Source organism: Mobula hypostoma, chromosome 5 (assembly GCF_963921235.1).
Source record: "Mobula hypostoma chromosome 5, sMobHyp1.1, whole genome shotgun sequence".
NCBI lineage: Eukaryota > Metazoa > Chordata > Chondrichthyes > Myliobatiformes > Myliobatidae > Mobula > Mobula hypostoma.
Window position 1 is genome coordinate 92,026,150 of NC_086101.1, and position 24,928 is coordinate 92,051,077.

Genomic DNA, 24,928 nt, shown 5'->3' on the forward strand with positions numbered 1-24,928 from the left:
ACACCAACAGAATCAACAAACTCATTCGTAAGGCCAGTCATGTTGTTGAGATGGAACTGGACTCTCTCACGGTGGTGTCTGAAAAGAGGATGCTGTCCAAGTTGCATGCCATCTTGGACAATGTCTCCCATCCACTACATAATGTACTGGATGGGCACAGGAGTACATTCAGCCAGAGACTCATTCCAACGAGATGCAGCACAGAGTGTCATAGGAAGTCATTCCTGCCTGTGGCCATCAAACATTACAACTCATCCCTTAGAGGGTCAGACACCCTAAGCCAATAGGCTGGTCCTGGACTTATTTCCCGGCATAATTTACATATTACTATTTAACTATTTATGGTTTTATTACTATTTATTATTTATGGTGCAACTGTAATGAAAACCAATTTCCCCCGGGATCAATAAAGTATGACTATGACTATGACTATCTACAATCTCTTCCTTCTGCAGTCAGAGGTTTCCAACTGCCTCTAAGGGCAACAATCATTCCAGTGCCCAAGAAGAGCGAGGTAAGCTACCTCAAACCTGTGCCAAGCAGCTGATCAACGACATCTGCAATCTCTGACTAGTGCAGAGTGAGGCTCCCATCTGCTTCAAATTCATACCCGTGCCCAAGAAGAGCAGGGTGAGATGCTTCAAGGACTATCGCCCATTGGCACTCACATCTATTGTGAAGTGCTTTGAAGGATTGGTCATGGCCAGAATCAACTCTTGCCTAAGCAAGGACCAGGACCTGCTGCTATTTGCCTATTGCCACAATAAGTCTACAGCAGATGCAATCTCACTGGCTCTCCACTTGGCCTAGGATCTCCAGGACAATAGCAATACCTATGTCAGGCTGCTGTTTATTGACTACGACTCAGTGTTCAACATTATGATATCCTCAGTTCCAATCAACAAGGTTCAAAACCCGGTCCTCTGTACCTCCCTCTGCAACTGGCTGCTTGACTTCCTCACCAGACTGGAATTAATACCTCTTCCTCGCTGACAATCAACATTGGTGCATCTCAAGAATGCATGTTTAACCCACTGCTCTCCTCTTTTTACACCAAGGACTGTGTGTCTAGGCACAGCTCAAATGCCACCTATAAACTTGCCAATTACAACAACTGTTGGCAGAATTTCATATGGTGACAAGGAGGCATTCAGGAGTGAGATAGATCAGCTGGTGTTAAGAACAAGGAATTGATTATGGAATTCAGGAAGGGGAAGTCAAGGGAACATACATGTTTTTATTGAGGGAGCAGAAATGGAAATAGAGAGTAGTTTCAAGTTCCTGGGTGTCAGCATCTCTAAAGATCTTTCCTAGGCCCAACATATTAATGCAATTACAAAGACCGCCTGACAAAGGCTATATTTCATTAGGAGTTTGAGGATATTTGATATGTCACCAAAGACTCTTGCAAGTTTCTAGATTTGTACCTCGGAGAGCATTCGAATTGATTGCATCACCATTTATGGAGGGGCCACGGTACAGGATCGGACAACTTGGCAGGACGTTGTAAACTCAGCCAGTTCCAGCACGGGCACTAGCCTCCCCAGCATTGAGGGCATCTTCAAAACGTGGTGCCTCAAAAGGCAGCATCCATCATGAAGGACTTCCATCACCCAGGACATGCCCACTTCTCATTGCTACCATCAAGGAAGAAGTACAGGAGCTTGAAGACAAACACTCAACTGTTTCCGGAACAGCTTCTTCACCTCCAACATCAGATTTCTGAATGGACAATGAACCCATGTCCCTCAACATTTCTTTTCCTCATTTTCTTTGCTCTCTTTTTGCACTACTTACTTAATTTAATTTATATTATTGCATATTGCAATGTCGTCGTCGTCATGGCTATCCTCAAGGTCGAGGATGATAGTCTTCGTTCTGAAGAAGTGGCCCACAGAGTGAAGACGCCTGTGCGTGTATTTGTTTAATGTGTACTTGATGTTGCACTCCGAGAAGCACACGATACTTCACAAATCAACCAACTGATTCCAATAGCATGGAAACCACGATGATTGGAGCTGATGGATTTGTTGCAGCCTTCATTCGCTTTCACAGTCATTGAGTTCCAAGTAACTTCATCCACCTGTTCCACCGTTGAGGTCTTGGTTGGATTGTTCTTTGTCAGGGACCTCACCCTCGACCTTACCGCCATAGGTGACCCTACCAGGAGCATAGCTCCAGATGGCATTGCTGTCGGGATCACAGGACCACACAAGCTTCTCCACCACGACAAGGTGACAACCCACTGCTGCCACAAAACAACAAATTTCACAACACATACAAAATGCTGGAAGAATTTAGCAGGCCAGGCAGCATCTATAGAAAAGAGTAAACAGTTGACGTTTCAGGCCGAGACCCTTCATCAGGACTGGAGAAGAAGGATAAGAAGTCGGAGCAAGAGGTGGGGGGATGGAAGGAAGAAGCACAAGGTAGTCGGTGATAGGGACGGGGAGAGGTGAAGTGAAGAGCTGAGAAGTTGATTGGTGAAAGAGATAAAGGGCTGGAGAAGGGGGAATCTGATAGGAGAGGGTAGAAGACCATGGAAGAAAGGGAAGGGAAGGAGCACCAGAGGGAGGTGATGGGAAGGTAAGGAGAGAAGTTGAAAGAGGGAAATGGGAATGGTGAAGGGAGGGGTATTACTGGAAGTTCGAGAAATCAATATTCATGCCATCAGGTTGGAGACAACCCAGACAGAATATATGGTGTTGCTCCTCCAACCTGAGTGTGGCCTCATCGTAACAGTAGAGGAGGCTGTGGATTGATGTATCAGAATAAGAATGGGAGTGGAAGTGAAATGGGTGACCACTGGGAGGTTCCACTTTTTCTGGCAGACAGAATGTAGGTGCTCAGCAAAGTGGTCTTCACCGATATACAGGAGGTCACACTGGGAGCACCGGATACAGTAGATAACCCCAACAGACTCACAGGTGAAGAGCCGCCTCACCTAGAAAGACTGTTTGGGGTCTTGAATGGTAGTGAGGGAGGAGGTGAAGGGGCAGGTGTAGCACTTGTTCCGTTTGCAAGGATAAGTGCCAGGAGGGAGATCAGTGGGAAGAGGCGAATGGACAAAGGAGTCGCGTAGGGAGTGATCCCTGTGGAAAGCAGGAAGTGGGGGTGGGGGGGAGGGAAAGACATGCTTGGTGGTGGGATCCTGAGGAGGTGGCAGAAGTTGTGGAGAATCATGTGCTAGACATGGAGGCTGGTGGGATGGTAGGTGAGGACAAGAGGAACCTTTTTCCTGATGGGATGGCAGGAGTTTGGGGTGAGAGCAGACATGTGTGAAATGAAAGCAATGTGGGAAGAGACCTTCTGTATGGCCTCCTATATATCACATACTATGTGCCAGTGATGTTAAACCTGATTCTGGTTCTGGATCTGAGGAGTTATAAATGTTTATAGCTTTGCTTTTTATGTATCATAAAATGGCCACCATTTATATGGAATCACGTGGCACAATTAGGAAGCTAAACAATAAAAACAGTATTCTACTAACAGAAAAAAAAATGCACAAATTACCCTGTGACTCCTTCTTTCTTCTAAAATGCCACATGTTTTGTTATGCATCAGTTAAGTCAAGTCCACCAGGGTCTTGTAATCACAATAGGAACGTCCAAGACAACCAGTCGCTCTGCACACCGACCAGTGGTACACGGTAAGTCCAGGCAACAACACAACAACAGTACGCAATGAGTCCAGCTCTGTCGTTATCGAGCAACTCGCCGATGGGATCGTCCTGCCGTACTTGGTGTTCCTAGTGTCCAGCTGTGACTTACAGTTGTAAAGCAGGACTTACAAGACAAACAAATACACCTTTGATCAGACCCGGAGTGGCCACTCCATCTGAGTGCACCGAAGTCTTATCAGAAGATACAAACAATTATATGGGAATTATTAACAATTATCACGGCTAAAGAATAAGGACAAAGAGCAATCAGGAAATTAAAGTATGTCAAAACATAAACAACAGGAATTCTGCAGATGCTGGAAATTCAAGCAACATACATCAAAGTTGCTGGTGAACGCAGCAGGCCAAGCAGCATCTATAGGAAGAGGCGCAGTCGACGTTTCAGGCCGAGACCCTTCGTCAGGACTAACTGAAGGAAGAGTGAGTAAGGGATTTGAAAGCTGGAGGGGGAGGGGGAGATGCAAAATGATAGGAGAAGACAGGAGGGGGAGGGATGGAGCCGAGAGCTGGACAGGTGATAGGCAAAAGGGGATACGAGAGGATCATGGGACAGGAGGTCCAGGAAGAAAGACAAGGGGGGGGGGACACCTTATATTCCATCTGGGTAGCCTCCAACCTAATGGCATGAACATCGACTTCTCTAACTTCCGCTAAGGCCCCACCTCCCCCTCATACCCCATCTGTTACTCATTTTCATGCACACATTCTTTCTCTCACTCTCCTTTTTCTCCCTCTGTCCCTCTGAATATACCTCTTGCCCATCCTCTGGGTCACCCCCCCCCCTTGTCTTTCTTCCCGGACCTCCTGTCCCATGATCCTCTCGTATCCCCTTTTGCCTATCACCTGTCCAGCTCTCGGCTCCATCCCTCCCCCTCCTGTCTTCTCCTATCATTTTGCATCTCCCCCTCCCCCTCCCCCTCCCCCTCCAGCTTTCAAATCCCTTACTCACTCTTCCTTCAGTTAGTCCTGACGAAGGGTCTCGGCCTAAAACGTCGACTGCGCCTCATCCTATAGATGCTGCTTGGCCTGCTGCCTTCACCAGCAACTTTGATGTATGTTACGTCAAAACATAGGCAAGTTATAGATGAATGAATACTTTCCTTTATAGATACAGAAAATGTTAAGAGCATTCTTTTCCTTTAGATTCGATGATATCCTTTCCATGCATTAATCTGATGTAAACTTTGCTAGCTGGTTCTTCACTTGCAAAGATCAAGAGGGAAGAAGATTCCTCAGGCGCGACGGCAAGATTGCTGGTGACTTGAGACCAATAGGGACACAGGAACTGCCGTGATGTAGGTGCTTGGGTAGTGGGATCTTTCCTGTGTCTCCTCTTTTCTTCAGCTGTCGCTCTTCCGAATTCCACAAAATTCTTGGCTGCCCCACGGATCAGGTTCTCCAGCAGTCTCTGTCACAAGCCAGCTGCTGCCACTCGTTGACCTCGATATTTGCCTGAGAGCTGCTGTTTAAGTTGGTCTTTGTACTGCTTGTGCAGGGCTCCACGCTCTCTCGTGCCCTGAGAGAGTTCTCCATAGAGTGGAGCGTTCAGTAACCTGGAGTTGTTCATGTGAGACACATGGCTTGGCCAGTGGAGCTGCCAGAGCAGCAAAGTGGCTTCAATGCTTGGGAGCTGAGCCTTCTCCAGGGCCTCGTTGTTGGAGACACGATCCGGTCAACTGATACCCACGATGGAGCAGAGGCAGCACTGATGGAGGTACCTGAGCAACTGGATTTCCTTGTGGCACAAGACCCAGGCTTCAGAGCCGTATGGCAGTGTTGTGACAACGGCAGCCCTGTACTCCTGGATTTTTGTGGAGAGAAGCAGTAGGTGGTTTGTCCGCACTCATTTCTGGCAGCGGTCAAAGGCACTGCTGGCTCTGACAAGCCGATTGTCAACGTCCCTTACTACCGTAGTGTTGTTGGAGATGACACTACTGGTAGGTGAACTACTCAACTGTGGTGAGAGGGTGGTTGCCAATGGTGATCTGAGGTGGGCTGTAAATGTCATGAGGGGACTTCTGACGGAGGATCATTGTTTGCTTCAGACTGATCGTTAACCCAAAAGCCCTTGCAGCCTCGGTGAATTGAGTGACTGGAGCCTGTAGCATGTCCTCTGTAGTAGCATATAGCAGCATGAGAATGGGCTCTTGCATAGTTTTTGTTTGGGTGAGAAGGTGGCGGAGTTTGAAGGCATTTCGGTCAGTGCGGAACCGATTGATGATGCCCTCTGAGGTTCACTTCCCGTAGTATCATGCTGATAAAGATGGCAAAGAGTGTTGGTGCCAAAACACAGCCTTGTTTCACAGCAGTACTGATGGGGAATGGGACAGACAGGTCGTCATTGTGTTTAACCTGACCACTTTGGCCTTTATGGAGCTGCTGCATGGTGGTGAGGAATGCTGGGGGAGAGTCGAGCTTCCACAGAACCTTCCAGAGGCCATCATAGCCGGCTGTGTCAAAAGCCTCGGTCAGGTCAATGAACGCTGCATACAGTCCCATGTTCTGTTCACGACACTGCTCCAGCATCTGGCTCAGGACAAACATTATGTCAGATGTGCCTCTGTTCGCTCTGATTCCGCACTGACTCTCTGTGAGGATGCCTTTGGCATTGGTAGGGATGATTCTGTCCAAGAGAATTCTGGCGAGGATCTTCCCAGCAGTGGACAGCAGGGTAACACCTCTGTAGTTTGAGCAATCCAATTTCTCCCCTTTGTTCTTTTACAGGGAGACAATTACAGCGTCACGTAGCTCATTTGGCACTGAAGAAACCTAGTTGAATCTGAGTTGGAAGTTTGAGATAACTTCCTTCACATCTCAATTAGATTCTTTCCCTGGTTTTACATTGACCCATATATATATGGTACGTTTTCAAAAAGCATCACATTTAATGACATGAGAGAGGAAGGATGTAAACTTTAGTGATAAAGTATAAGAGTAACTTTCACAACCACTGATCAAGCCTCTGACAATAACTTGCATGCCAGATATTTTGCTATTGCTTTACTTGGGTGGTTTCAGGCATCTTATGGGCATTGCTCCTTTACTCGCCCAGTACCTTTGTTTCTAAATCTTTTTCATTCTATCAATTATCCCTCAAGAAGAGTAGATTCAATTTAGATTTTTTTTTAAATTTCATTTCGAAACAATCCTTCAAAACAAGTAAAATTTCATTTACTGTCTGTACACTTCAATGCATGTACACCTATAGTTAGTTGTTCAGTAATCTTGGGAGGATAATTTTATAAATGAATATTTAATGAGAAATAGTGGGAAAAGCTTCTTTATATTTGCATCTCATTATAATCCAAGCTCACATTAGCAAGACCAACTTCATTAATTAGAACACACACCTGAAAAGCTTAATTTCAGGACATTAATCATATTACTCACTTGCTTTCCCCATTACAGCAGTTTGGGTAATGGTAATTTGCCATTAAGAAATTCACAATGCACTACTAAAAATCTGAAACCTGGAATTAAATTTCACTCTTACAAAATTTATGTGAAAAGTTACGTGAAAAATGTTGTTTTTAAACTTGCATTTCTTGACAGATGAACAGTGTTATGGAAAATCATGAAATGGACACTTTTCTAGGAACACAACCTCTCCCCCTCCTTCCTGTAATGCAGGGATCACCTATATCTTTAATATATCCTCACAGCCTTTCTCTTGATTCTGATAAATGGGTTTGATATTTTGGTTTAAGATTTCATCTGGCAAAACTTCAGTGGGAAAATTCAGCTCCTTGAGTACTATGAAATTCAAGAATTCATGATTTGTTGCTGAATTCTATGTGGAGTCCAATATCAGCTCAGCCAGCAAGTTCAAGACTTCAGTACTTGCTGTCCCAAATCTGCTAAATACCGTAGTTTTACTGTGCATGAAACTGTTGCCATGACCCAACAGATTGTATCTGCCAATAAGTGTACCATAGATGTTTGGGAGAGAAGTAACCCAGATGAATCTGAGTTGGAAGTGTGAAACAATTTCCTTCCCATCTCATTTAGATTCTTTCCCTGGGCTTACATAGGTCCATACAGTGTATGGTATAGATTCAGTTGTCTGAAAGGTTTCTGTGCTGTAGCATTCTCTGACTAACAACACAAGTATGAGAAATCGTGTCAGCTCACCTTTGGTGTAGCTTATTTGATATTACTGAAAAAATGCACTTTTCAATGGTGATTTGTAAAGGATAGACACGGGACTTGTAAAACTATAGATTGTTGCAAATATAGTTTTCATTTTTATTTGTGAAGGATAAAGATATAGTGTGGATAAAACTGTTAAATGTATTTTTACTGTTATCTACAGGTTGAAGGAGCTTGGAGAGCTGATGGCAAAGGACTAAGCATATGGGACACGTTTTCACATACTCCCTTTAAAATCGGCAACAGTGATACAGGGGATATTGCATGTGACAGCTATCACAAGATTGAAGAAGACTTGGCCATTCTTAAAGAACTGAAAGTTAGCCATTACCGTTTCTCCCTATCATGGGCTCGTATTCTCCCAGATGGTACCACACGTTTTGTTAATGAGGTTGGATTAAACTACTATATAAAGTTAATTGATGCCCTCCTGAAAGCTAACATTAAGCCTCAGGTAAGCACCACTAATTAACAAAACCCTCGTTGCTGGCTTGTAAAAATGGAGCTAAACTTTACTTGTGGATTTCAAAAACAAAGCATTTATATTTTTGATATGGTTTCATATTTTTATCTTGCTATCTCCCTTTCTGGAATCTAAAAATACTGAGATCTTTGCCCAGCCAAAAAAGGGACTGAAAGAAAGTTTTGTCAGGGCTCACTATTTTAAGCTTATCAACAATGTGCTATTCAAATCAAGAAAACATCAGGTTCAAGCTCTTGTTTGAATGAGAAAACCTGGCTGAGGAAGTGGTGATCTCAGCTTAAGTAAATGAATTGAATGAATTGACTTTATTACTTACATCCTTCACATACATGAGGAGTAAAAATCTTTACGTTACGTCTCTGTCTGAATGTGCAATGTACAATTTATAGATATTTATCAGTGGCGGCGCCGGAGATTTTTTCTTGCTGGTGCTACAGTGGGGCTGAATGATTCAGTGATGGTGCTGAGGGATGCACTGTATGGTAATATATATTCGCAAGGCCAGACGCATGGCGTTAAAAAGTCAGTTTCAAGCATTATGTGCCTACTATAAATGCCTCTGTTGATTCACAGGCAACAGCAATTGATAGATCTAACATAGAAGTGAACTGTCACAGTGTCAACAGCATTGGAGACAACCTGGGCTACACGGAGCATAAACAAAAAAAAACAAACAGAGCATCCGAGCAACAGCGGACAACGTGAATCACGCACCAATCCCGCAATCAGTGTCAAATACGTGCTTTTCAACTGAAAAACACAAAACGAACCCACCGCTATTCACATTACATAGACAGCGATGCCAAAAGACACACTGTTACTAAAGTTAAATAAGGCAAACAACAGATGCAAGGCTTTTCCAGGAGTTGGACAAATCGTACTCTGACCATGCAAAACCTCAATTAATTCGGCTATTGAATTTAAAACAAAAATCAACAGAATCACTGCTTGGAAGTCTAAGCAAAACCAGTAGGCTTAATAGCAGTAAATGTAATATTTTAGGATTTGCAGGAAACATAAGGACTATGGGGTATCCACCACAAAATAATAATAATAATCAGCATTATTCTTGGCCCAAATTTTAAAAAAATCAACTGCGCTCACCATTAATGTTTTCAGAGAAGCACAACCCGTCTGTTGTTGTGATTGGTGGTGAAAGCATCAATGGTTTTCTGGATGTCACTGTCTGTCCTTGTTTTTGTTTTGTTTCCAGCAGACGCCGAACCTGATGTAGCTCTGCAGTCAGGTTCACTTCAGTCACTCCATAGTATTGGGCCATTGGCCAAAGACAATTCTTGTCTAGGAAGAACTTGTGTTTGGGACTCAATGCTGAGACTCCAGTCAGAACACCCCCAGTCTCAATTGAGAACCGTCTTTTCATTTCAGTCAGAAGTCTGTCTATAACTGGATAGAAACAGTGGTTGCGAAGGTCATCAGGGCATGTGACAGGTGTGCGTTCAGTTTGGGCCTCAACAACAAAATCATGTAGGCAGCGGGGTGGCTGGGACTGTCTCCTTTCATGTGTTCTGCTCTGTATACCAGCCTTGACGCACAGGTCCCTAGCTCTTGTCTGAATTTCACTCCATGATTCCTCTCCCCGTTTTGCTGAGAGTGCATCGATAACTGACTGAGCTAATTCCACAGCGGATGAAAGCTCCAAACTGGGAGATTGTAGCTGGTCTGACATGAACTTGGTGATTCAGAATAAATCCTCAAACAGAGTGAGAAGTAAAGCAAACTGCTCATCAATCAGTCCATTTACAGCTCTGGCCTCCGTTTTCCTCCGTACATTTGGTTGACCCATAATATCCTGTAGTGTAGCTAGAATGGCAGGGAATGATTTCCTTATAGCACACAAAGTTGTATACTACCATGCCCAATGTGTATCTGACAATTTCTTCAACCCCACGGGCTGTGCAGTTGATTCCAGTTCTCTCTGTTTCTTCATGAAAAGATCGTGGGCAACAGAGTTTGAAAAGAAGTTGTAAAGCAGCTGCTCGCTTTCAAAAAACTCACCCGCTTGTGGTACATTGCTCACAACATCCACTAAAACAAGGTTAAGTCTGTGAGCATGGCAGTGTATATATAATGCCTGCGGGACCTCTTTCCTGAACCTCTCTTGTACCCCGTTATTGCACCCGGACATCACTGCTGCCCCGTCATAACACTGACCTATACACGCGTTCTTATCAATAACACACTGGGCGAGTGTCTGTTCAATGCTTTTAAGAAGCGACTCTGCGTCCAACCCTTCTGCTGGAGTGAAGCGCAAGAATTCTTCAAGCACTGTTTCATTATTCAAATACCACACCACCACTGATATTTGCTCCTTTTTACTCAAGTCTTTACTTTCATCCACTATGATGGCAAAATATCCAGCCTCCTTGATTTCTGCACTTATTTGACATCTGATCATATCTGCCATAATACCCATAATTTCATTTTGGATATCGTGACGGGTGTTTTTTGCATTTGCAGCATTGTCCTCTATTTTTTCTGCTACAGTCTTATCAAACTTCCCAATTACACTGAGCAACTCAACAAAGTTTCCCCTATTGCCAGATCCATCATTCTCTCAGTGTTCTCGCTGGGCAATGCCTTGGCACGCAATGTAGCGTAGAGACTCAACCACTGCTCTCATATACTCACGATTTTCTTGGACAATCTTTGCATGTCCTTTGTCAAGCATATTTCCCAATCTTGAACCGTCTTGTTTTCTCAATCTGAATTCGGCTCATGCCTCCACAGCAAACTTATGAGCTGCACTTACATGGTGGGTTTTGAAAGCTGTTGTAGCTTTCCGCCAATTGCGGTAACCGGTGACAGTGAAGGTAGACTCAGAATGGAACCTATGTCCTCCACATAGGAAACGCCTGCATGCAAAGCAGAATGTAGCACCTTTTGTGATTGAATATTCCAGCCAGGAGTACAGGTCAAACCAGCCACAAATACTCCTTTGCTGATTGCCGAACTGTTGCAAGCAGTGAAGGGTACTTTTTCAATACTGGCTGATGGGGTCCTTCCTCAGGCTGCTGGCTAACATCGCTAACAGTATTCCCACTCGCACTAAGAGCAGCTTCATCCACGTTCTCTTCCGAATCCCACTCCACTTCTTGTTCCTCTACTTCACCCTCACACTCCTTCGATGAACTGCTGTCGTCCTCATCCCCACTTACTTCTTTCTGCATGTCACTTTCAATTAAGACAGGCTCAGGCTGAGACACCACTGATTCCTCTGGATGAGGTCGTTTTCTGACTAAAAATCGATCCATTTTTCACGCCGGCCAAAATAATGCACGTGCCAGGTTGATGCTAGCTTGCAAAAGAACAATGAGCACGTGTGGCATCCGTTAGTCTCGTGAGACCACAGATCTGCGCCTGGATGTATACTATCAATCTCTCGTGTGAGTGAGAGTGAGTGACATCACCACCTTAAGTGATCTTAGATCAGCTTAACTGATCTGAGGACAGCAACGACAAGACATTGACAACGAACGAATAAGCAGAAGTGTAGAGTGGATCTGACAGAGTTTATAACTTTATTGCTGCGTGGGTTCTATGGTAATTGAGGGCGTTGTTTCACTAGAACAGCTGGAGAAAAATGCTGTATTCAAAACTACACAGAGAAAGCAAAGCAGCTGCAGTTAATTTCTTGGTGGTGCTATGGTGGGGCTATTGCAATTTCTGCTGGGGCTATAGCCCCAGCTAGCACCACCTTAGCGCTGCCCCTGATATTTATATTAAATAGTATGTAAAACAGATCAGTCAATATAACATTGAAATACAATTGTATCAGCATAAATTAATCAGTCTGATGGCCTGGTGGAAGAAGCTGTCCCGGAGCCTGTTGGTCTTGACTTTAATGCAGTGGTACCATTTCCCAGATTTTAGCAATTGGAACAGTTTGTGGTTGGGGCCCTTTTTACACACCTGTCTTTATAGATGTCCTGAATAGTGGGAAGTTCACATCTGCAGATATGCTGGGCTGTCCACACCACTCTCTGCAGAGTCCTGCGATGGAAGGAAGTACAGTTCCCATACCAGGCAGTGATGCAGCCAGTCAGGATGCTCTCAATTGTGTCCCTGTAGGAAGTTCTTAGGATTTGGGGGCCCATCCCAAACTTCTTCAACCGTCTGAGGTGAAAGGCAGGAGCAGTTCACGGCAGCGAAATAGAGCTTTGGCCAGCAGCCATTCAGCGTTTGGGATGGATTAGCCTGAGCAAATTAAAGGAGAGCAGGGGCAAGTGCAGTGGCCATCATCTGAGTGGGCAGGGTCAGAGATGCTTTAGATTTTCCAGGCCTCTGCGAAGAGAAGCTTCACTCGGAGAAAGCAAAGGAAAGAAAAGCTCAACCTCTTTCCTTCTCTTCTTTATATCTGCTCAGCTGGGTAGAGATGCCAGGCAGGATAGTGGAATGCTCCTCTTGCGGGATGTGGGAAGGCAGGGAGACCTCCGGTGTCTCTGACGACTACAACTGTGAGAAGTGCAACCAGCTGTAGCTTCCAACAAACTGTGTTAAGGGGTCAGAGCTGGAACTGGATGAACTACTCCAGATCGTTCGGGAGGCTGAAGGGAGCAATAGATAGGACATAGAGAGATAGTTACACCCAAGGTGCAGGACACAGGAAACTGGCTGACAGACAGGAATGGAAAAGGGGTTAAGGAGCCAGTGCAGAGTACACCTGTGGCCATCCCCCTCAGCAACAGGTATATCATTTTAGATACTGTTGTGGGAGATGATCTAGCAGAGGAAAGTCACAGTGGCTGGGTCTCTGGCTCCGTATCTCAGAAGGGAAGGAGGCAGAAGAGGTCTGCTGTGTTGGTAGGGGATTTGTTAGTTAGGGGAATGGACAGGAGGTTCTGTGAGTGTGAATGAGATTCCTGGATGGTATGTTACCTCCTGGGTGCCAGGGTCTGGGATATCTCGGATCAAGTCCTCAGCATTCTTAAGTGGGAGGGGGAACAGCTAAAATCGTGACTCATGTAGGTTCCAATGACATAGGTAGGACCAGTGAAAAGGTTCTTCACAGGAAGTTCTGGGAAGTCTGTGCTAAGTTAAAGGGCAGGACCTCCAGGGTTGTGATCTCAGGATTGTTTCCTGTGTTACGTGCTAGTGAGGCCAGAACTAGGAAGATTATACAGTTTAATACGTGGCCAAGGAGTTGGTGTAGGAGGGAGGGCAGAAGATATTTGGATCATTGGGCTCTCTTCCAGGGAAGGTGGGACCTGTACAGAAGGGAGAGTTTGCACCTGAACTGAAGAGGGATCTAATATAACTACAGTTGTAGGAGGATGGGAACCAGACTGCCAGAACAGTTAGTGGTGAGGTTGTGGAGGCAGACGTTGGTAAGACCTCAGACAAAGTTAGGAATCAAAAGGTTGAGCATGGTGTGACAAAATCGAAAAGGATGAATCTGATTGCGCTCAGTATACAGAATAAGGTAGATTATCTTGTAGTACAGTTGCAGATTGGCAGGTATGATGTTGTGGGCATCACTGTATCATTGCTGAAAGATTATAGCTGGGAGCTTCATGTCCAAAGATACAGATTGTATCGAAAGGACAGGCAGGAATGCAGAAGGGATGGCATTGCTCTGTTGGTAAAAAATGAAATCAAATCATTAGGAAGAGGTGACATAGGGTCAGAAAGTTTTGAATCATTATGGATAGAGCTAAGGAACTGCAAGGGTAAAAGACCCTGGTGGGAGTTGTATACAGATCCCCAAACAGTAGTAAGGATGTGGTCTACAAGTTACAATCGGAGATAGAAAATGCATGCCAAAAGGGCAATGTTACAATAGTCATGGGGGACTTTAATATGCAGGTAGATTGGGAAAATCAGGTTGGTACTGGATTACAAGAGGAGGAATTTCTCGAGTGCCTACAAGGTGTTTTTTTTTTAGAGCAGCTCATGGTTGAGCCCAGTATGGGATCAGTTATTCTGGTCTGGGTGTTTTGCAATGAACCAGAATTGATGAGAGCTTAAGGTAAAAGAACCTTTAGAGGAAAGTGATCATAATATGATTGAATTCACACTGAAAATTGTGGAGAAGCTAAAGTCAGATGTATCAGTATTACAGAATTACAGAGGCATGAGAGAGGAGCTGACTAGAATTGATCGGAAAAGAACACTGGCAGGGATGACGGCAGAGCGGCAATGGCTAGAATTTCTGAAAGTAATTCGGAAGGCACAGGATATATACATCCTGAAGAGGAAGTATTCTAAAGGAAAGATGACACAACCATGGCTAACTAACATAAAAGCCAAATAGAAAGCATATAATAGAGCAAAGTTCAGTGGGAAGTTAGAGGATTCGGAAGCTTTTAAATAGCAACAGAAGGCAACTAAAAAAGTCGTTAAGAGGGTGAAGATGGAATACAAAAGTAAGCTAGCCAATAATATTAAAGAGGATACCAAAAGTTTCTTCAGATACATGAAGTGTAAAAGAGAGATGAAAGTGGATATTGGACCACTGAAAAATAATGTTGGAGAAGTAGTAATGGGGGACAACGAAATAGTTGATGAACTGAATAAGTATTTTGCTTCAGTCTTCACTGTGGAAGACACTAGCAGTTTGGTGAAAGTTCCAGGTGTCTGGGGACATGAAGTGTGTGAAGTTACCAAAACTAGAGAGAGTGTTATTGGTAAACTGAAAGGTCTGAAAGTATATAATTTACCTGTACCAGATAGTGTACACACCAGGGTTCTGAAAGAGGTGACTGAAGAGATTGTGGAGGCATTAGTAACAATCTTTCAAGAATCACTAGATTCGGGAATAGTTCTGGAAGACCGTAAATTTGCAAATGTCACCCCACTCTTCAAGAAGGGAGAGAGGCATAAGAAAGGAAACTATAGGCTAATTAGTCTGACCTCAGCTGTTGGGAACATGTTGGAGTCGATTTTTAAGGTGAGGTCTCAGGGTACTTGGAAGCACATGATAAAATAGGTCGCGGTCAGCTTGGTTTCCTCAGGGGAAAATCTTGCCTGACAAATCCATTGGAACTCTTTGAAGAAGTAACAAGCAGGATAGACAAAGGAGAATTGGTTGATTTCGTGTACTTGGATTTTCAGGAGGCCTTTGACAAGGTGCCACACATGAGACTACTTAACAAGCTACAAGCCCATGGTATTACAGGAAAGATTCTAGCATGGATAACGTAGTGACTGACTGGCAGGAGGCAAAGAGTGGGAATAAAGGGAGCCTTTTCTGAATGGCTGCTGGTGACTAGTGGCGTTCCACAGGGGTCTGTGTTGGGACTGATTTCTTTTACGTTATATGTCAATTGTCTGGATGATGGAATTAATGGATTTGTTGCAAAATTTGCAGACAATATGTAGATAGGTAGAGGGGCAGGTAGTTTTGGGGAAGTTGATGGATTTGACAGATTAGGAGAATGGCCAAAGATGGAATACAGTGTCAGGAAGTGTATGGTCATGCAATTTGTTAGAAGAAATGAAAGAGTTGACTAGTCTCTAAATGGAGAGAAAATACAAAGATCTGAGCCACAAAGGGCCTTGGAGTCCTTGTGCAGGATTCCCTAATTTGCAGGTTGTGTCTGTGGTGAGGAAGACAAATGTGATGTTAGCATTCATTTCAAGAGGACTGGAATATAAAAGCTAGGATGTAATATTGAAACTTTATAAAGCACTGGTGAGGCCCCATTTGGAGTATTGTGAGCAGGTTTGGGCCCCTTATCTTAGAAAGGATGTGCTAAAACTGGGGAGGGTTCAAAGGAGGTTCACCAAAATGGATGGCTTGTCAAATGAAGAGCATCTGATGGCTCTGGGACTGCATTCACTGGAATTCAGAAGAATGAGGGATGACCTTATTGAAACCTATTGAAGATGAAAAGCCTCGATACAGTGGATATGAAGACGATGGGGGAGTCTAAGACCAGAGGATACAGCCTCAGAATAGAGGGGCGTCCTTTTAAGATGGAAATGAGGAGGAATTCCTGCAGCCAGAGAATGGTAAACCTGTGGAATTCTTCACCACAAGCAGCTATGGAGGCCAAGTCTTTATGTATATTTAAGACAGAGGTTGATAGATTCTTGATCGGTCAAAGCATGAAGGGATCTGGGGGGGAAGGCAAGAGTTTGGGGCTGAGAGGAAAATTGGATTGGCCATGATAAAATAGTGAAGCAGACTCGATAGGCCAAATGGCCTAATTCTGCTCTTATATCTTATGGTCTATAGGTAGTATGGAGAGTAGACAGGGCACAGCTGGGTTGAAATGTCTAATGCATTGAAGGTGAGAACAGGTAGGTTCAAAGGGGATGTGAGGGGTAAGTTTTTTACTCAGAGAATGGTGGATGCCTGGTGTGGTGGTAGAGGCAAATATATTTGAGGCTTTTAAGAGAGGTTTAGATAGGCACATGAAGGTGAGGAAGATGGAGGGATATGGACATCGTGTAGGTAAGCAGGATTTGTATTTAGGTGTTTTGGATTTTTAGCTGGCTGGGCACAGCATTGTGGGCCAGATGGCCAGTATCTGTGCTGTACTGTTGAATGTAACCGCTGGTCGCTGAAATTGTGCTGCCCTTGGGCCGGCTGGTGGCGCAGTGACATCAGCGCTGGACTCTGGAACGGGGGTTTCCGGGTTCAAACCCAGTCGGGTCCGCTCCCGAGTACGCTTTCCATCCGTGCCGGGTTGAGTGTCGAGATCGCAACTCGACCTCGTAAAATAAAAGGGAAAAATACTGCGAAATGTCTGTGTGAAGAGTGGCTCGCCACACAGTCTCTTGCTCCACACCTAGTAAAGGCATGAAAAGACATTGTCCCGCCAATATCGCACACGCAGGGACGCACGCACTCAGATGCACACGCCAAAAAAAAAGGAAGAAATTGCGCTGCCCGGCAAATGATACAACTGTGCATTTTTCTTGTCTCTGCAATGGATGGACATTTAAATAAAATAAGAAGTGATTATTCTCTGTTGAGTGACTCAATCATAACTAACATCATGGTACACAAGCATAAAAGAAAGAAAATCAAATTTTAACATTTATTTCATGATATGAAATGATGACCTTTAATATACAGAACCTAGTTTCAGTAAAACCTAACAATACTAATGACTATTAATATAATCTGATTTCAATAACTTCCTCAAAATAAGTTTTTATTTGCTGGGTTTGACAGTATGTGATAATGATTTGCTCCTGACTGATAATGACAAAATATGGAGAACATTTCTAGCATTAAAATGACAATATAAAACTTAGCTTAAGAAGACTGTTAAAATGTTAAGGACGATGGTAGTCAATCTGATATTTACCCTTTTTCTCCTGATTATCCACAGGTTACACTTTATCACTGGGATTTGCCCCAGACACTGCAAGATGTTGGTGGCTGGGAAAATAGCAGCACAATTGATCGATTTGTCGAATATGCTAATTTCTGTTTTCAAAGATTAGGCGATAAAGTGAAGTTTTGGATAACATTAAATGAGCCATACAATACAGCCCTTCTTGGATATGGCTATGGTACTGCTGCACCAGGTAATGTGTATATAAACACACAGGGACAGTACTGCCTAAACACCACACTTTCTCAAAAAAATAAACCTAAGCAATAACTTTCTCAAACGATATTTCTGTTTTTGAATATTCTTGTCTCCAACTGATGCCAGTAGCCAATAATGTCATTGGGCATTTTGTGTGGGACCTAATAATTCACTTCCAAACCAGATAGGATATGGGTTTTATATATTCAAACACAATAACTTTTAGACTGTGTGTTAGCCAGTTCAACTAGCAAGATTGCAAGCATCATTGTGGGGTTATCTCTAATAGATACTATCTGCTACCTTTATGATTTTTAATTTTGAAGTATAATCATTCCATAAGACCATTGGACTATAAAACATTAGAAAAGAATTAGGCCACCTGGCCCATCAAATCTGCTCTGCCATTCCATCATGGCTGATTTACTATCCCTCTCAACCCCATTCTCCTGCCTTCTCCCCATGGCCTTTGAAGCTCTAACTAACTCCCAACCTCCACTTTAAATATACTCAGTGTCTTGGTCTCCATAGCCATCTGTGCCAATAAATTCCACAGATTCCCCACCCTCTAGCTAAAAAAAATACTTCTCATCTCTGTTCTAAATCAATGTCCCTCTATTCTGAGGGTATGCCCTCTGGTCCTAGGTTCCCTCACTGTAGAAATGTCCTCTCCACATCCACTCTATCTAGGCCTTTCAATATTCAATAGGTTTCAACAAGATTCCTCTCCCCCCCACCATCCTAATTCTTCCAAATTCCAGTGAGTACAGGCCCAGAGCCATCAAACACTCCTCATAAATTAATCCTTTCATTCCCAGAATTATTCTTGTAAATGTCCTCTCAACTCTCTCCAAAGCTAGCACATGTTTTCTTAGAAGGGGGGCCTGAACTTGCTCACAATACTCCAAGTATGTTCTGATCAATACTTTATAAAGCCTTTGCCTTCCTTACCACCTACTCAACCTGCAAATTAATCTTTAGGGAATCCTACAGGAGAACTCCCAAGTTCCTTTGCACCTGTGATTTTTGAATTTTATCACCATTTAGAAAATAGTCAACAGCTTTATATCTTCTACCAATTGCTGATAAGCAGCCTCTTGCATGGTATATTGTCAAAGGTCTTCTGAAAATTCAAGTAAGCAACATCCATTGACTTTTCTTTGTCTATCCTGTCTGTTATTTCCTCAGAGAATTCCAACGGATTTGTCAGGCAAGATTTTCCCCTGAGGAAACCATGTTGACTATGGCCTATTTTATCATGTACCTTCAGTCGCCTGACGCCTCATCCTTAATAATTGACTCCAACATCTTCCCAACCACTGAAGTCAGGCTAACTGGCCTATAGTTCAATTTCTTCTGCCTTCCACCCTTCTGAAAGTGTGGGGTGACTTTGGAATTTTCACAGTTTTCTGGAACCATTCCACAATCTAGTTATTCTTGAAAATCATTACTAATGCCTCCACAATCTCTTCAGCCACCTCTTTCAGAACCCTGGGGTGTAGTCCATCTGATCGAGGTACCTTTTCTACCTTCAGACCTTCTCCTTAGTTATAACAATCACACTCACTCTGCTCCTTGACAGTCTCAAATTTCCGGCATGCTATAGCGTCTTCCACAGTGAAGACAGATGTAAAATACTTATTCAGTTTATCCATCAGTTTTTTGACCCCATTACTACCTCTCTCCTTGGGCAGGTGGGGCTCATCTGCCTTAGACAGCAGCCCACCTAGGAGAAGGAAAACTCTGATTTTAAGCCTCTGCTGCCTTGCGGCCATACCCACCTATGGGAAAGGCTTCGGAAGTAAACCCGAGGAAGGAATCTGGAGCCGGGGTCCCCAAGGCAGTTTGATGTTGCTTACAACTTCACTCTGGCAACCTCTGTGAGAACACTGGTGCCAAGTTGTATCAGCATTTGCCCTTCCCTTGGACTACATCAGTGATGTGGAGAGCTGCTGCATGGGCAACAACTGGTTCTTCAAATCTTCCCGCCCAGGCTTGCACCCCGGAGAGGACACAGCCCACCAGAGGCACAAACCCATGATCCCCTGGGATAGACAGCTGCCAACTACTACTACCTCTCCAGTGTCATTTTCCAGCAGTCCAATATCTGTTCTCATCTCCTTTTACTCTTTTTATTTCTGATAAAAGTTTTGGTATCCTCTGTGATATTATTGGCTAGCTTACCTTTAGATTTAATCTTTACTGTACTTATGTTTTTTTTAGTTGCCTTCTGTTGGTTTTTAATAAGAATCAGAATCAAGTTCATTATCACCGGCATGTGTCGTGAAGTTGTTAACTTAGCAGCTGCAGTACAATGATAATATAGAAAGAATAAATCAATAAGCAAATCAATTACAAGAAGTATATATACATATATTAAATAGTTAGATTAAAAATTGTGCAAAACAGAAATAATCTAAGAAAAGTGAGGTAGTGTTCATGGATTCAATGTCCATTTAGGAATCGGATGGCAGAGGGGAAGAATCACTGAGTGTGTGCCTTCAGGCTTCTGTATCTCCTACCTGATGGTAACAATGAGAAGAAGGCATGTCCCAGGTGATTGGGGTCCTTAACAATGGATGGTACTTTACTGAGGCACCGTTCCTTGAAGATGTCTTTGGTACTACAAAGATGGAGCTGACTAATTTTACAACTTTTTGTAGCTTCTTTCAGTCCCGAGTAGTAGCCAGCCCCCCGACCCCCCCCGCCCCCGCAACACCAATACCAGACAGCTTCCTAGTACTAATTTCCCACTAACTTTCCAATACTACATCCCTTTCTTTTGCTTTTATGCTGTCTTTGACTTCCCTTGTCAGCCACAGTTGCCTCATCCTCCCTTTAGAACACATTTTCACCTTTGGGATGTATCTATCTTGCACTTTACATAAGAACATAAGAAATAGGAGCCATCAGGCCCATTGAGACTGCTCCACCATACAATAAGATCATGGCTGATCTGACCATTGACTCATCTCCGCCTACCTGCCTTTCCCCCGTAACCCTTAATTCACCTACTATGCAAAAGATCAAACCAACCTTGTTTTAAATGTATTTACTGAGGTAGCCTCCACTGCTCCTTGGGGCAGACAATTCCACAGATTCACCATTCTTTGGGAAAAGCAATTCCTCCTCATCTCCATCTAAAATTAACTCCCTTGAATCTAGAGGCTACATCCCCTCATTCTAGTCTCACCTACCAGTGGAAACAACTCTCCTGCCTTTATCTTATCTACGCTTTTCATAATTTTATATATTTCTATAAGATCTCCTCTCATCCTTCTGAATTCCGGCGAGTACAAACCCAGGCAACTCAATCTCTCCTCGTAGTCTAACCCCTCATCTCTGGAAGCAACCTGGTGAGCCTCCTCTATACTGCATCTAAAGCCAATACATCCTTCCTCAAGTAAGGAGACCAGAACCGGACACAGTACTCCAGGTGCAGCCTCACCAGTACCCTGTATAGTTGCAGCATAACCTCCCTGCTTTTAAATTCAATCCCCCTAGCAATGAAGGTCCCCCTCATATTCAGTTCTAGCCTATCCATTTTGTACAGGTCATACCTTCCCCAGAAGAGTTCCCAATGATTCAGAAATCCAGCAATGATGGCCTGCTGCACCTGCAAGCCAACCTTTTGCAATTGGTGCACACGCACTCCCAAGTCCTTCTGCACAGCAGCATGCTGCGATCTATTACTATTTAAATAATAACCTGATCTTCAATTTTTCCTTCCAAAGTGGATGACCTTGCATTTACCAACATAGTACTTCACCTGCCAGACCCTTGCTCAGTCACTTAACCTATCTATATTTCTCCACAGACTCTCCATTATCCTCAGCACAACTTGCTTTTCCACTCAATTTAGTGTCATCAGCAAACTTAGATACTCTACACTCGGTCCTCTCTTCCAGATTGTTAGTGTATATCGTGAACAGCTGCGGGCCCAGCACTGACTCCTGGGGCACACTGCTCACCTTTGATTGCTGACCAGAGAAACACTCATGTATCCCAACTCTCTGCTTTCTATTGGTTAACCAATCTTCTATCCACGCTAGAAAATCACCCCCAACTCTATGTATTCTTATCTTACCTTTCAAATTACTGCCAGAAAATCCACTCATTGTTGTTCTGCCATCATCCTTGCTAGTGTCCCCTTCAAATCAACTTTGTCCAGCTCCTCTTTCTCATGCCTCTGGAATTCCCTTTACTCCACTGTAATACTGATACATCCAATTTCATCTTCACCTTCTCAAACTGTAAGGTGAATTGTATCATGTTATGATCACTGTCTTCTTAGGGTTCCTTTACTTTAAGCTTCCTAATCAAATCTAGTTCATAACATAACACCCAATTTAGAATAGCTGATTCCCTAGTGGGCTTAACCACAAGCTCTCTAAAAGGTCATCTCGTAGGCATTCTACAAATTCCCTCTCCTGGGATCCAGCACCAATCTGATTTTCCCAAACTACTTACATATTGAAATCCACCATGACTATCAAGGCAGTGCCCTTATTACACATCTTGTCTATTTCCCGTTGAAATTTTTATATCATATCTTACTGTTTGGGTCTTTTTTTTTTGCCTGTCACACCAGACAGTCAGCCATTCTCATCTGGTACGTGGTATCAGGATTGGTCTCCTTTCGGATTAACTGGGTCACGATATGAACGTTCCTGACTCGACCCTTTTTTTTTAACGAGGCCGAGTGGCTAACTTGACGTTCAACCTGGCACGGATGGAAAGCATGCTCGGGGTGTGGCCCGACTTGGATTCAAACTCAGGAGCCTTCGCTCCGAAGTTTGGCTCTGCTGCCATTGCGCCGCCAGCCAGCCACTGTTTAGGTGCCTGAATGTAACTCCGTTCAAGGTATTTTACCCTTACCCCACAAGGATTCGACATCCTCTGATGTCCTATGTCACCGCTTTCTAAGGATTTTATTTTAATTTTTACTAACAGAGTCACTTCACCCCCTCTGCCAACCTGCCTGTCCTATTGATACAAGGTGTATCCTTGGATATAAAGCTCCTAACTATGATCTTCTTTCAGCCACAACTCAGTAATGCCTACACGTCACCTGTCAATCTCTAACTGCTCTACAAGATCATCGACTGAATTCCTTACACTGTGTGCATTCCAATATAACATCTGCAGAGCTGCATATGTCACCTGTTTCGATTTTGCCCCCAGGTTACACTTCAACTCATCCCACTGACTGCAGTTTTGCCCCAACATCTGCCTGTCCTTCCTCACGGTCTCACCACACACTGCATTGCCTCATATACCAATTGCCCTGTCTTCAGCCCTATCACTCCATTTCCCACCCTCTTCCCAAATTTGTTTAAACCCTCCCCAACAAAGCTAGTAAAAACCTGCCTGGAAGGATATTAAGGATATTGCCACCCCCCGCCCCCGTCCCCCATATTCAGCTCTAACTTGTCCTTTCTGTACAGGTCATACCTTCTGCAGAAGAGTTCCCAATGATCCAGGAATCTGAAACGTTGCCTCCTGCACCACCTCCTCGGCCACTCATCCACCTGCACCATCGTCCTATTCCTGCCCCGACTAGCACATGGTACTGGACGGAATCCAGAGGTCGCTACCTTGGAGATCCTGCTGCACAGCCTCTTCCCTAACTCCCTAACTCACTGCTCAGTTATTCAGTGTACAATTAGCTCATCGTTCTAAAGCTGCTGGGAAAAACTGAAGTGTCTCCCTGCTCTGCCACCCTCATGTTTACAGAAGAGTAGAATATTGTTATGAAATCTAATGCTTTGATTGATCAGGGTTGTGACAGTAACTCTGCAGACTTCCCCATTTCTCATTTGCATATTAGGCAACCTTGGCACAAGTGCATATTTTAATTGAGGCTATAGCAGGTTAAATTCAATTAGTTTTAAGTTTGTTTCAAAACAACTTTCCACCAAGGTGCTGATGAGTTTTTTTTAAAGGACTTGGACACATTTCTACACAGGATTTCTGAATACAGAGTAATGAGCTGGGAGATTAGTTATCTCTGAGTTTATGGAGATCATAGTTGTGATTCATGTGAACCAAGCTGGGTGAACCAAATTGGTAAGGGTGCTGAGGAAGAGGATTTCTTGGAATGTATGCAGGATGGCTTTTTGAACCAACCTGTCGAGGAACCAACTAGAGAGCAGGCTATTCTAGACTGAGTATTGAGCAATGAGGAAGGGTTAATTAGCAATCTTGTCGTGAGAGGCCCCTTGGGTAAGATTGACCATAATATGGTGGAATTCTTCATTAAGATGGAGAGTGACATAGTTAATTCAGGAACAAAGGTTCTGAACTTAAAGAAGGGTAACTTTGAAGGTATGAGACGTGAATTAGCTAAGATAGACTGGCAAATGACACTTAAAGGGTTGACGGTGGATATGCAATGGCAAGCATTTAAAGGTTGTGTGGATGAACTACAACAATTGTTCATCCCAGTTTGCCAAAAGAATAAATCAGGGAAGATAGTGCACCCATGGCTGTCAAGAGAAATTAGGGATAGTATCAATTCCAAAGAAGAAACATACAAATTAGCCAGAAAAAGCGGCTTACCTGAGGACTGGGAGAAATTCAGAGTCCAGCAGAGGAGGACAAAGGGCTTAATTAGGGAAGGGAAAAAAGATTATGAGAGAAAACTGGCAGGGAACATAAAAACTGACTGTAAAAGCTTTTAAAGACATGTGAAAAGAAAAAGATTGGTTAAGACCAATGTAGGTCCCCTACAGACAGAAACAGATGAATTGATTATGGGGAACAAGGACATGGCAGACCAATTGAATAACTACTTTGGTTCTGTCTTCACTAAGGAGGACATAAATAATCTTCCAGAAATAGTAGGGGACAGAGGGTCTAGTGAGATGGAGGAACTGAGGGAAATACAAGTTAGTAGGGAAGTGGTGTTAGGTAAATTGAAGGGATTAAAGGCAGATAAATCCCCAGGGCCAGATGGTCTGCATCCCAGAGTGCTTAAGGAAGTAGCCCAAGAAATACTGGATGCATTAGTGATAATTTTTCAAAACTCGTTAGATTCTGGACTAGTTCCTGAAGATTGGAGGGTGGCTAATGTAACCCCACTTTTTAAAAAAGGAGTGAGAG

The 24,928-nt window shown here is 43.7% G+C and overlaps 1 protein-coding gene across 1 annotated transcript in view; it reads left to right on the forward strand.

The window, feature by feature from the left end:
• Positions 1-24,928, forward strand: part of LOC134346858 (lactase/phlorizin hydrolase-like) — a 107,763-nt gene that overhangs the window by 53,213 nt on the left and 29,622 nt on the right. Inside the window, exons 10-11 of the mRNA XM_063048636.1 lie at positions 7,998-8,288; positions 17,621-17,819. Coding sequence (XP_062904706.1) covers positions 7,998-8,288; positions 17,621-17,819 — 490 coding nt within the window. The remainder of the gene's footprint in view (positions 1-7,997; positions 8,289-17,620; positions 17,820-24,928) is intronic.